We start from the raw sequence: 13,451 nt of genomic DNA, 5'->3' as shown, positions 1-13,451 counted from the left end.
AACCCACATTAACCTACACAGCTTTGTGTGCAGATACACTGTTACACAGATACACAAATACAGGATTTCGAAAACAAGTTCTCAGTTTTATGATCAATACGAATAAAAAATCTAAATCAGTTTCCGCGGTGCACGGTGCTTCTTCTCCCATTGGCAAGCAGGCAATACGCGTGTGCTAAGCTCGTGCCAATATTTGCGTTATTTGCGTTATTTGCCAGGTTTCTCCATTTAAAGCGATTACAACTTGAATTTTGCTAAGTTTCCTTGATATTTTTATTTTTTTGATTTTAGCTTTAAATGCAGAAAGCATTTAAAACTGACACTGATTTTTACTATTTTTATATCTTGTTTTTTTTGCAATGAGTTTTTATTTTTTTGATGCCTGAAGAGATTTACATGCACGCAGCATCCGAACACTGTCAAAAATACGCATATTCCTCTGTTGGATACAAGAAATCGTTATCCACAACTCTGGAGGGTTACTCTATTCAGCGTGGCAATATGCGTGTCGTTTTATGTGCTCTTAGCAGTGTGTTTTATAGCAAATAAAGGAACCACTACAGCCATTGACATGGACACAAGCAAGGCATATACTTTGTTTTAAGTTGGCTACCGTGAACCTGAAGCCGAATCCGAGTCCAACTCCAAGTCCGAATTCGATGCTATAGCTAAAAATGTAAAAACTAAATCATTATTACCTTAACTTAAAACCAAATGAGATATTCTGCCAATGTATCTGCATTGACATGGCAGCTGCGGCCCTTGTCTCAAGCTTTTTGTATACTTAATTTTTATTTCGTTACGTTACGGTTACATTTAAAATTGTGCTTTTGTTGCGGAGAACTTTTGTGTTTAATTTTTATTATTGTCTGTGGTAATCACAGATTTTTCTGATTCTGATATTCTTTTTGTAATTACTTTGCACAGTGGCAGGGCAGACTAAGGACGTACTGGTACTGCGACTGACCTATAATTACCGCAGCTTCTGTAAAACAAAATGAAATAAAATCTTGGGAAAAATTAGTGTAATTTTTGTTATTATTTCGTTTTCTACGCAGATACACGTACGAACCCGCATTGAGGACGCCACGCCGAACTCGAATTATTCCGCAACCATAAAATATTCATAAATTATGAAACATAATTACAGTGGCGCATGCAGCACAAAATTTTTTGTATTAGAAGATTCTTTTGGGATTAATTGCTTTTTGTAATCATAAAAAATTAAGTAAATAAGAAATTTAATGAGAAATTAATTTGTCTTACATTATTATTCTGTTCCGTCTTAATCGTTAAGTACTAGAAACAGCAGTAGAAGCGATTTTTATTCTGAAATTTAGTTCGTACCGTCATGGGTTGATGGGTTGCTTGTGTTCACATTTGTTTTAATATCAGATAAATAAAAGACATATCTTTATAAGCTATATTATATACCATGAAATTATTATATTAACATATTTAGAACTGGAAATATTATGAACATAAAGTAATAACTATGAACATTTGTATGCACAAAAATTTTATTTTATTGTATATATAAAAGTTAAATATATCCAAATAAATATATAAATATACATATATATGAAATATCTTGATATAAATAAGACAGCTTCAAATACAAAATATGAATTTTGTATCTTTGGAAAACAAAATTAAATAAACCAGTTAAATATTATGAATCGAGTAACAATATCATCTGTTACAGGGATCATCTGCGCAAAACAAAATCAAAGAGTAATAACATTTTAATATATAAGGTTAATAGAACCAAAAATAAATGACACAGTTAAATATCTCCAATCGAGATACAACATCTTCACATGCGAGGATTATCTACCCAAAATGGATAGACAGAAAAATGGATTGAACCATATCTTTGCATGCAGGGATCATCTGGTCAAAATGGGACCTAAAAATAAGTATCTTTTATAGAAAAATAAAATCAAATAGCATAATTAAATATTTTAAGTCGATATATTAAATTGAATTTTAACATGTAAGGTTAATCTAACTAAAACTAAATAAATCAATTAAATATCTGATATAATATTTAAGAACATGCAGATAATGACATTCAAAGTTTATTTGTTCAAAGTCGAAACCAATACAAAAATTTTGTAAGTTCTTCAAATAAAATTTATTACAAAAAAAATTAAAGTAATTCACCCACAAGGATCATTTATCTAAAATTGGGCCTGAGAGATATATATAAGGTCAATAAGTAAAATTTAAAAGTCAATGAAGAGAAAATCAAACTCCTTATCTTTTCCCACACAGGAGATACCTAAGAAAAAAAAACTATAGTAGTATTAATAAAATAAGTGAGTTATTCTTGAAGAGTCAATAAGTTACTTCTAATAGTTATAACACTATCCCTGAAGAATGTTTATTAAGCTAACAATTAAAAACTATTGCCAAATTTAATACTATCGAATGATTAAAGATGCTAAACCTCAATCCATTAAATGATTCCCATATGAAAGCACTGTGATCGTTACAGAATCTGCATTATAGAAGTCTTTTAGTTCCATTATAAAAAGAAAAAATTTAACAGAAGTATATCAAGTTAAAAAACCAGTCATTAATCTGAATTCAGTTTTATTCAGTCTGAGTTCAGGCTGACAATCATGTCATATTTGTTTTAACTCGACTAGGTCTTTTAGATTGCCTTTAGCTTTTGAAATTCGCCAAACCTTCTCAAATAGTTTATAATATATTCTTTCATTCTTAGTACTGGTACTGGTGTATATCCCATAAAAGGTTTCAATCCTGTAAAGGAAGTAGGCACATCTACTTATAAACATTAATGTTACTTTACTTTTACCTTCTACGAGCAAGAGGTAGAGATAGAAGTTATACAACTTCCAATTTGGATTTGGTGATTTCGTATTAAAGAAAATTTTTAGCTGCCATGTTATACAAATTTATAATATTACTGACATTTTTATATTTAACTTATTATAAACCACGGCTTCAATGTCATCTACTGTTATTTGTTCATCGAAATGGCTATGTTAAATTTTGATCTATTGTATTAACTGTGTTTACCTCCAGTCTTGACTCTAATTGGAAAAAGCAATTATGTATTTTTATTTTTTTGTTATAAAAATTATACTTTTCATTAAACGTAGCAGTTATTGTTTCAATAATGTGCTGAAGGGGTTATTTTTGACCCAGAAAAACAATACATTATATATAGGAGACATACCTGAAACCTGAGGTTTACAGGAAAGTTTTATTTTGATTTGCTTTGCTAAAATCAGAAATCCAGTTAAATTTAATGGATATTGATTCTAATAATTATTATATATATAATTATAATATAATTATATAATAATTATAGAATAATGTGATTCAAAATCAATGAAAGATATCTAAATTTATGTCGATATTGGCGACTATAGTTTTGATGATCCTCACTAGCTATGACAAAATGAAAAAATTTTTTGAGAGTAAGGTTAGTAATATCTTTTGAATGGCTGGAAAGAGCAGCTCAGAATGATTGGGATAATACAATTACCTGCAGACAAGCAAAAGAATCCATGCCGTTTCGATCAAAAGCCAGAACTAGGGAGCTACTTATGCTGAACAGAAGTGGCATCCGACTTGTCACAGGTTTTCTAACTGGACACTGCGGAGTTAAAAAACATTTATTGAATCTAGGTATTACTGGAGACGATAGCTGTAGACTTTGTTACGAAGAGAGGAAACAGCAGAACACATATTGCGTCACTGTGATAGTCTTGCAAGACTCAGACTTCGCTACTTATCCATTGCCTATCCGCTTATAACGGAATTAGGCAACATCTCTCCAAAGGACATACTGGCATTCTTAACTGCTACTCGTCTATGGAACTGAAGTGGGTATGTCACAATAATCCTCAAGGATGCAGTGACGCGGAGACTACTTCCCAACTCTTCTTTTGGAAAAAAAAAAAAATGTTAGTAATAAAATAATTTTTATTATTATGTTTAAAAATCACTTATTTGAAAAATGTTCTATATAATTTATTGTTATATTTCAACAATCAAGTCACGCAATCACTACTGTATGGAACCATATCAAGATATCTGAAAATGATCTGCTAATTGTTACAAGATATAAAGTTTTGTTTTATTTACAATACAATAAATTATTATTTTCTTTTATGAAGTAATTATAATAATTAAATATTGTTACACATTTCTCCCCACTGTGTTACATAATAAAAAATATTACCCATGTTACTGTAAATAAATTTAATTTTTTTTGAAGTAAAATCTTTCAATGCAAGCAGTGCATATTAAATTATCGCTTTGTTATTGCTGATCTTCTTAATATAGATACGAATAGCACGGCAACAGTGTCAAATTCTTTGAATGGCTTAGTCTTAAAGTAAAATATGGAAGATACATTTGTACGTACACATGTGGATATTTGTGTTTTGTATCTTTGCAACTGCCTATCTCATAAAAATAGACCTTCACCCCTACTTGTATAGCTGGAATGCTAATTAGCAAACACACTTATTTGTAGGTCGTATAATAAAAAATTGCATATTAATAGAACACACAATACATTCACGTAGCAAGTGCATTTGCGGACAAAGAAATAAAAAAATGCATAAATTTTCTGCTCTACGAATTTTGATTTCATTATCATTTCATTATTAAACACCTTTTATTTGAGTATGAGAAAAACCTTTTCCAAAAACGTTATAAAATCGTTTAAATAAAAAAATGCAACAAAATCGAATGTAAAACACATGCTATTCTAATTAATTAACCGTAAGGTAAAGTCTGGGACGTCTGACAACCTTGAGATCTATTCGAAATCAATGGCGCGCGGTAAGTGAAATTCATACACAAAGATATAATATATATGCCTTATATATTTTCATTAAATATTTTATATTGTAAGACATAGATACAAATACACAATGTATTATATAGTATAAATTTTTTTTTTTTGTAAGTTTAATGAATTTGTTGATTGTATGCAACTTCGTAATTCATGATACCTATATAAATATAAAATACGTTTTAGTTGAAAAAATATTAAGTGTAATTTATCGTCTAGAACATTATAACATTTATGTTTTGACATTGAAGATATCTTCAACAACGCTCATCACGTATATATTATTTCACTTTTTTTTGTCACAATCAACAAAAAGTACAAAAACAATTATTGTAGCTAGAAATGTATTAGACAGTTGTTATTATATTATATTTCTCTTTATTAATATGATGTATATAAGAAGCAATGTGTTTATACATTAGTTTGGAGCACCAGTATTTAGAGTTTCCAGACAAAATTTATAAATTTTTTTCAAAAACAGTTCAATCAATTTAAATATGTATAGATTACATATTGATATATTATATTTATATTAAATATAAAATGAAATATTAAATAAAAAAAACTTTTTAAAGTTTTTAGCAATTTACAACTACTTTATGACCTGAGCCATTATATTTTTATTGCAAACTTTCAAATTTTTCTCTTTAAAATTTTCTTCCTGACTTCAAAAACTTTTAAACTGAAACTTTGAAAAACTAATTTAACACTAACTATAATGTGATATGAAGTTCAAACCAAATGACAATAATGACAATTTGGAGAGTCGATTTCAGATACTATTGTATGTATACCAAAAATTCCTAGTCAAGCGGTCTCAGTATATTTCAACCACAAAATCAGATTAAATGATATTTTGAAATATCCCAACCAATGTACATAACTTTTTACGGCAAGGCTGTCCAAAGCTTGGTCCACTGGCCCCTTGCGGCCCGGGACTAATATATGTGCGCCCGAAACATTTTTCTAATCTAACATAATTACGCACATTTTCCTTTGATGATTTTAGGTGAAATTGCGTTATTTTATTTTTATTGTACAATAAAAAAAATTAATTCAAATGAATAATTAATATAACTAAATTTAAAATTATCACCGTATTTTTATTTTACTCCAAAAAATCCATGAACATGTTTATACGGCCCCCAAACTACACAGTGACTCGTATTAACTCACGATCGTATCTGGTCAGAACAGCCATGTTCTAAGGGACCATAAAATATGTGTATGATCCAGCGTTATTATGATAAAACCACTTAATGAATTTCATTATCTTTAATAATTTTCAACGTTTAGACATAGAAAACACTAACAATAATTATATGAATCAATCATTTGTTTAACGTGAACGCAGGTGCGCAGGTAATCGCACCTCCAAAAGCTCGTACGTTCGTTCGCAAGTGTTAGCTTTAGTGTGAATCCACCTTTAGACGACACTAGCTCATAATAATTAAAATATTTGCAAACCTAATTAAAAAGCACACACAACTTTTTTTCCGACATTGTTACCGTTTATGGGACATTATCCTTATTGGACCAAAATTGGTTCCGTACAATATCATCGTAAAGCAATCATCAGTATATGTTTAGTTCTGTTACTTTGGTGCTAGCTGTCATTTAAATGATTCTAAAACTTACCATAATATAATAATAATAAATAAATAAAAAAAAATTCTATAATGTAAATATTTTTATGCGTGCAAAAATTTTCCTAGAATTAAAATTTTTTAACATTTTATTTAATTACATTATTGTTATAATGAACTTAATATGTTATGCGGACATGTGTAATTACTCGTAACCTTCACTCGTTGTGTCTGACATGTCCACTTATATTTGTGAAAAGTAACGTTTTTCTTATGACTGGCGAAGAAATTTTTCTATGAAAGCGTCGGTAATACTTTCATAAATTCTTTCTTTAATGGTTTTTTATGTAATTAAATAAATGAATTACTCTAAGTTTTTTAATACAAGAATTCAAAAAATTTTAATAAATTATTTAGTAAATAACTAAACTTAAACTAAGTTTTATTTCATATGCTTTCTGTACAATTATTTGTTTTGGAATAAGTTGGGAACAAAAACTATTTATAAATCCAATTTAAAATTAAATAACTATATACTCATATTAATCTTGAATCTGAAGTCTCCCAAATGTAAGATACGCCATAATGTGTTCATAACGTTGTAATTATAATGAAAGAAATGGATAGATGTTAAGCAGTCTTCTATTCTATTATTTCAATCTTATTGTAATTAAGAACATGTTTATCTTCATAAACTTTAAAAGATATTATTGAAAAAGATAACACTTTTTGTTAGTAGTGTTTACCAATGAGAAGAATTTTCCGTCATATAATCATAGGATAATATTGAAACCAAAAGATGCCAACTAAATCTTAAATGTAAGGAATTGTACTGGCTTCTAAATCGCCAGTACAGTCTAAACTCAGTCTTGATAACAAATCGTTAATTTACAAATCAATATTAAAGCAAATTTGAACCTATAGTATAGAACTGTGCTACTCAGCGTGTAACACAAATATAGAAAAAATCCAGAGAGTACAATTCTCCGACAAGCTACGTACGCTCCGTGGTATGTCAAAAACAAAAACCTACACAAAGAACTTAATTCATCAACTGTTGAAGAAGTTATTCGCCAAAATACACCTAAATTCCTAGAGAGACTCAAGTCGCATCCAAATCCTCATGTTCGACACCTATCTTTTGCAACTGCACTAAATCGTCTTAAAAGAAAATCATTGATAAATATGAATACATGTTAATCTTTTTAATATTTGTAAAATTATTGTCAATTTCTATTTAGAAAGATTTAATAAATAAACAATTGTAAGAAAAAAAAAATTATAATAATAATATATATAATAATAATATTTACATGTAATATAAATAATGTAACATCTGAAGAAGTATATTTATAATCTTTCCTGCTCAAAACTACTCCAACATATAACATGAGATAAGATTTGTGATATCTTGTCTTTAATAATATTTAATGTTTATTTATTTTCATTATTATTATTTATTTCAATTACATAATTTATTTCTTAATATATAAATGATATTATTCTGAATATAATAAAAAGTTATAACAACCATGTTCTATTTTTTTCAACACAACTTTCCAATCACACTGTCCTTGTCGTCAACAACCAATATAGGTACATAGTTTGTTCGAAATTCAACTAAAAATGATGGCCTCACTTTACCCTCTATTGACATTTATCGGTAAGGTTAACTACGTATACACCTGGATTTAATCTTATGCGATTTTTATATTTTAAGATAAGTACATTTGCTAAAGAAAGAAAAACGGTTTAAGGATGTTAAAGTTATAAAAAAGCTTATACCAACTTTCGTAAAGACTGTATAATTGTGCAATCAACTAAAACCACCTCTTAGGAATGAATGAAGAAGATTTCCACTACACTGTACAAACTCTATTCCAGTAATTGAGAGAGAGAGAGAGAGAGAGTGAGAGAGAGAGAGAGCTAAGATAAAGATATTCACTAGCTAGTAGTTTAGGTTCATCTAATCCAGAAGACATGAGCACTTCAGAAAGATATCCCGACAGATTTAAAAGACTTATTCAGCAGGATTATGGATGTAGCAAATTATGTATTATAAGTCAGAGGGAGATTATTTTAAATAAATTAAGTTGATTTTGCCAATAAATATTGTCTTATGGAAAGTTATATTTATTTTCCAACACATCTTGTGTTGTATAAGAAATGTAACTGACTTATTAGTTCTAACAAAAATAATATTTGACTGTAAAAATATGAACCGCATAAAAGCGACGGTCAAAATTGTTTTCTGAATTGATCGTATCTCCATCTGAAACTTTTGGTATTTGATGATATAAGTATCTCCACAGAAAAATCGAATCCATTGAATACAGTTATGTTATAACTTTAATCGAAATTTTTCACTTGCATTCGAATTCGGCAGCTGGACTGATAGCAACAAGTCTATGCTTCTCAGACATTTTTGAATAGTTTGATTAATTTTTTTTTCTTAGTCTATTTAGATATATATTTCACAAAATATTTTTTTATATTTTCTAGTTTTCTAAAAGGGTATAAATTTATACATTTTAAAAGAATCGAAAAATAATTTTATATATAAGACTAATACTTTAGTTTATCATCATTGCCTTTTCAAGTTTTTAAAGCTCACGCATTAGATAATACGTACTAAATCAACTCTATCTACATATTTCACTAGAGAATCTATAAGTCTACGGGGATAAAGAAAAGCAATTATAATAACATACGGTCGTAAATAAACTTTTTAATACATTTATCGACTAAAACTCTTCGAACTCTCTTTAGGTGTTATTATATACAAAATCTCATCTTTCTGATATTATTTCTCTAGTGAGGTTCTCTAGCGAGTATCAATGGAATACTCGTACTTTCCTTTCCCATGCAATCCAATTATTACCAAGGTGAGCTTGGAGCTTGTACCTGTCTTCAAACTTGTTTAACAAGATTAAAGTCGACGCAAAGTGCTTTGCATAAATAAATAATAATTTTTTAATCATTTTAAGTACGAGTAGATTTTTTTAGTTACATGAATGCAAAGAACTCTGACCAGATGTACAGTAATGAAAGAGTAATTATAATTACACGCAATAAAATTCAAAATTTTATGAAGTTTGTAGCTGCAACTCTAAGAACTGTTTTCTTGCATGAGTGTCTGAAGTGCCATTTAACGTGCCGCAATTGTTTCCCATCGGATTTGAGCTCAACCGCAAAAGCATGAAATTCGTTTCGAACTCGTTACGGCTTCATCGCAGCTAACCGCAAATTTTAATAAGACTCACATACGGTGCAGTGGTGCACTGGTGCAATGCTCGTAGTTGTGGGACAGGTGCACACCGAAACCGCCTCCACTGTGCAATACCTTTTTGTGCGTGCCGTTGCCAGTACTTAGTTAGGTTGGAAAGCATAACGTTCACCTGTTTAGGAAACTTAAAAATCCGTTGCAGAGACCAACAATCTCGCCTTATGTACGGGTATACGAGTATGCGACGGATATACGATTATGCAGTTTGTGTTTGATATGTTTTCAGCGAGTATTCAATGACAAATATCAAATAAGTAATTATAGTTGAGAGTACCATGATTATTAAATTGTTGGAGATTTCAAATAGACCCATTAAATTAAGTTTGAAATCATTAAAATTCAAGCGACCAAGAAATATTTCCACCTGAAATTATAAATTTACTTTAACATATCATATATTAATTTATTTTAAAAATGTTCGCAATATCATAATATTGTATACATTTTAATAATAAGTATTTGCTATCATTAAAAAATAATTAAGTACAAAAAAATTAGAATTATTGTATATTTAAATTTGTATTTCGAAATAAACTTGAATTCACATACACATTTTTTAATATAACCTTATTTTCGTCAATTACATTATAGGGGCTCTATATGATATAGTTAAAAAGTTTTAACCGTTAGCCAACTTAATCTGACTAGATTCATCAGAATGCACTACACAAATTTTCATTAAATCAACTCACCGCCAGAAAAGCGGTACCACCGCCAGAACGGAAACAATATCAGCGTGGTAAAGTCTGATACGAACTTGGCTTTTGGATGCAAAGAAAGACATACAGATATACAGATAGACTTCACTAAGTGAATTCGTCTTCCCATGCTAATCAGAAATGTTTATAATTTCCAGAATATCCATATCCAAGACTCTTCTCACTTTTTGTAGCATAAATTTTAAAAACAAACTAATTTGGGAAAATATCCTATATAATAATGAAATTGATATTAAATGTTAGACGTTGAAGATTCACTAAAAATATTATATAGGCCAGCACTTTTAATCATTACACATGCATTTTAATGCATTTTAAATGCTTCTATGCTATAAATAGTTAAATATATAAAGTATAAATATAACTAATATGTAAACTGCTTTAACGTCTCCACTGAAGTTTAATATAATCTATTATATTGCTATATCACATAGTTCCCATATGTCAACATGTTGCATGTATTTATAATTTCAAGGCAACTTGATTGTCAGTAATCTACTAAAATGATCCTATGAAGTACAGGAAACAAATTGAATGACATGTTCATGTTCTTATAAATAAATTCAAAATATAGAAAAACTGTTAAAATAAATAATTTTTTCATTTATATGGTAATATTAAAATGTTATAATTGCACATGATACAGAAACACGATACAGAAACTTAAATACATTAGCCCCCCTATGGATAATAGCTGAACAAATTTTTATACTTCAACCAAGTTCCTAACTGAACAAATAAAATTTTACCTGCCATATAAAGTCCATAATATCTTTTGTATTTTTCGATTACTGCCGGAATGAAGATCACTTATTTTCAGATGCTTGTTCACAAACTAAATTGGAACAAACACAGCAAGTAACATTTACGTTCAGACAGATTTCAGAGCCTTCTAAATGGCATGAACCAGATCACTGGAGCACTAGACCAAGTACCTAACTAATTATACCAAGTTCTTATTTGGTTTCACAGCAAAATTTTCCTCAGTAACTGCCATTATTCAAGAGAAAGAAATGAGATTTTCTTTTCTTTGAAATTTCTTGAAAGAGATTGAATGCTCTTTCAATCAGATTGCGATATATATTACTCATGGGTGTATAAATAACTCCTTTGGTATTCATATGTTCAAGTTTTACTGTTTGTATTTTATTGTTTATATAACTCGAAAAGTAATTATATTTATATTTACTGTTCTAGAAAGTAAGTTATATTTCACCATTTATAAATTCTATATTTCTAATACTAAGAAAAAAAAATATTTTTAATTGCAAAAACCTACTTGAATATACATATACTAGATATTTTCTTTAACTTACATTGTGATGCCATTTAACATAACGATCGCTGATGTTGACAGTATAAAGGTTGACATTTTTAATCATTTCACCGTTGTTTACAGCACTATAAGCAGCTAAAGTCATCAGTAGTATATCGGTGCATACCTTAAGGCAACTCACAGGACATCCCCATAGAAATACATTCGTGAGGCGATACTGCCAAAATGTGAAAAATAACGAAGTAGCACTTGTTGCGAAACTGAACAAAAAAGTATAGCAAACGGGTAACTCTATCAATCGATGAAAATTCTGACAAGCTTTATAAATTCTTTCAAAAATCATGCTACAATCACTTAATTCCTTAGATATATCTCTTAAACGTTTTTTATAATATTTCGTGTGACTCGATGTGCACCTCTTCATATCATTATCCAACTGTTCCAGTCTGCAGCAGAAATCATTTCGCATAAAATTGTTCATGTTACTATAGAGTGAACCAATGCAAATATAACCCAAAAAACAGATATGTAATATCATTATGGAACCATTCATGAGATATGTTCTTATAATTAACATCACAAATTCAATAAAATTAAACGAGCTCAGTAATGAAGGTAATTCGCATGAGAATTCATGTAAAACACTGACGAGTTTAGTCATCAATAGCACAAAATGATATGCAGTGTAAAATTTACTCATAGGTGATATTTTTTGCACTGTATTTATGAGTTGGAGGAACGTATTAACCTCGTTTATAAAATGTTTGATGAATAGAAGCTGTATCACTATAATCCCAATGGAACAAATTGTTACAGAACAATTGTGTAACAAGTTCAAGGCATCGAAGAAATCATCGGTAGTCTTCCATAAAAATATAGACCAACAGAAGAACATAGTCATGCACACAGTTCGAAAAATGATGCACCACCATGTATACCAGTAGCTATGAGTTACACGGATCCGGTTGTTTTGGTATCTCACGTTAAATGGTATTATGCCAAAAATTCGTGCATATAAAAATAGAAAAAAATAAATTCGATTGGAAAGGAACTTAACTATCTTCGCGGTCATTTCAATTCCCTTTGAAAAACCTATTAACACTAAATTAGTTTCGCACTAATCAGTGCTTTTCAAATGCTAATAATGAAAACATAATCGCTGTTTAAGTAAATAGGAACTCGAACGTGTAGACACCCTCAGCTTGACAGCAACCGATTAAAATTCACTGATAAAGTAAATATTATTTTGACAAATGGCAATCGCTTTAAGCTAATTGTTTTATGACGTAAGCTTTTCCAAAGCGACAGACACACGTTAGCACGCTTCTCATTTTACTAGAAACAGTTTTACATATCTATTTATACTGACCTATTATACGAGTATAAAGATTGTTATATATATAGATGGAAATATTAATAATTAGTGTTAAGTGCATGGGTATAAATATATGACATAGTATAATATTTGCATTACAGAAACTATATCAACAATTTTGAGCTTATAAGAAATTCATAACTAAGTAATAATAAAATTTATAAATTTCTATCCCAAGCAATACATTGCTCTTTAGGCATTAATAATTTCTCAGTCAATTTCAATTTCCTAAAATATAATTACACACGCAATCAGTTGTTCGAGTATTAAGTCAAGCGTTCATTGGAAATATTTTTAAATATTGAATAAAATATTAATTTTTTAAGACATTACTTTATCTGGCAGCACATAGTAATTCAATATCAAAAA

The 13,451-nt window shown here is 29.2% G+C and overlaps 1 protein-coding gene across 1 annotated transcript in view; it reads left to right on the top strand.

Moving 5' to 3' along the window:
• Nucleotides 1-396: 396 nt before the first annotated feature.
• Nucleotides 397-13,451, top strand: part of LOC119676159 (elongation of very long chain fatty acids protein-like) — a 21,388-nt gene continuing 8,333 nt past the window's right edge. Inside the window, exons 1-2 of the mRNA XM_038087392.1 lie at nt 397-529; nt 606-676. Coding sequence (XP_037943320.1) covers nt 397-529; nt 606-676 — 204 coding nt within the window. The remainder of the gene's footprint in view (nt 530-605; nt 677-13,451) is intronic.

The sequence above is a fragment of the Teleopsis dalmanni genome, chromosome 2 (genome assembly GCF_002237135.1).
Source record: "Teleopsis dalmanni isolate 2A chromosome 2, ASM223713v2, whole genome shotgun sequence".
NCBI lineage: Eukaryota > Metazoa > Arthropoda > Insecta > Diptera > Diopsidae > Teleopsis > Teleopsis dalmanni.
This window is presented reverse-complemented; position numbering and strand designations above follow the sequence as displayed.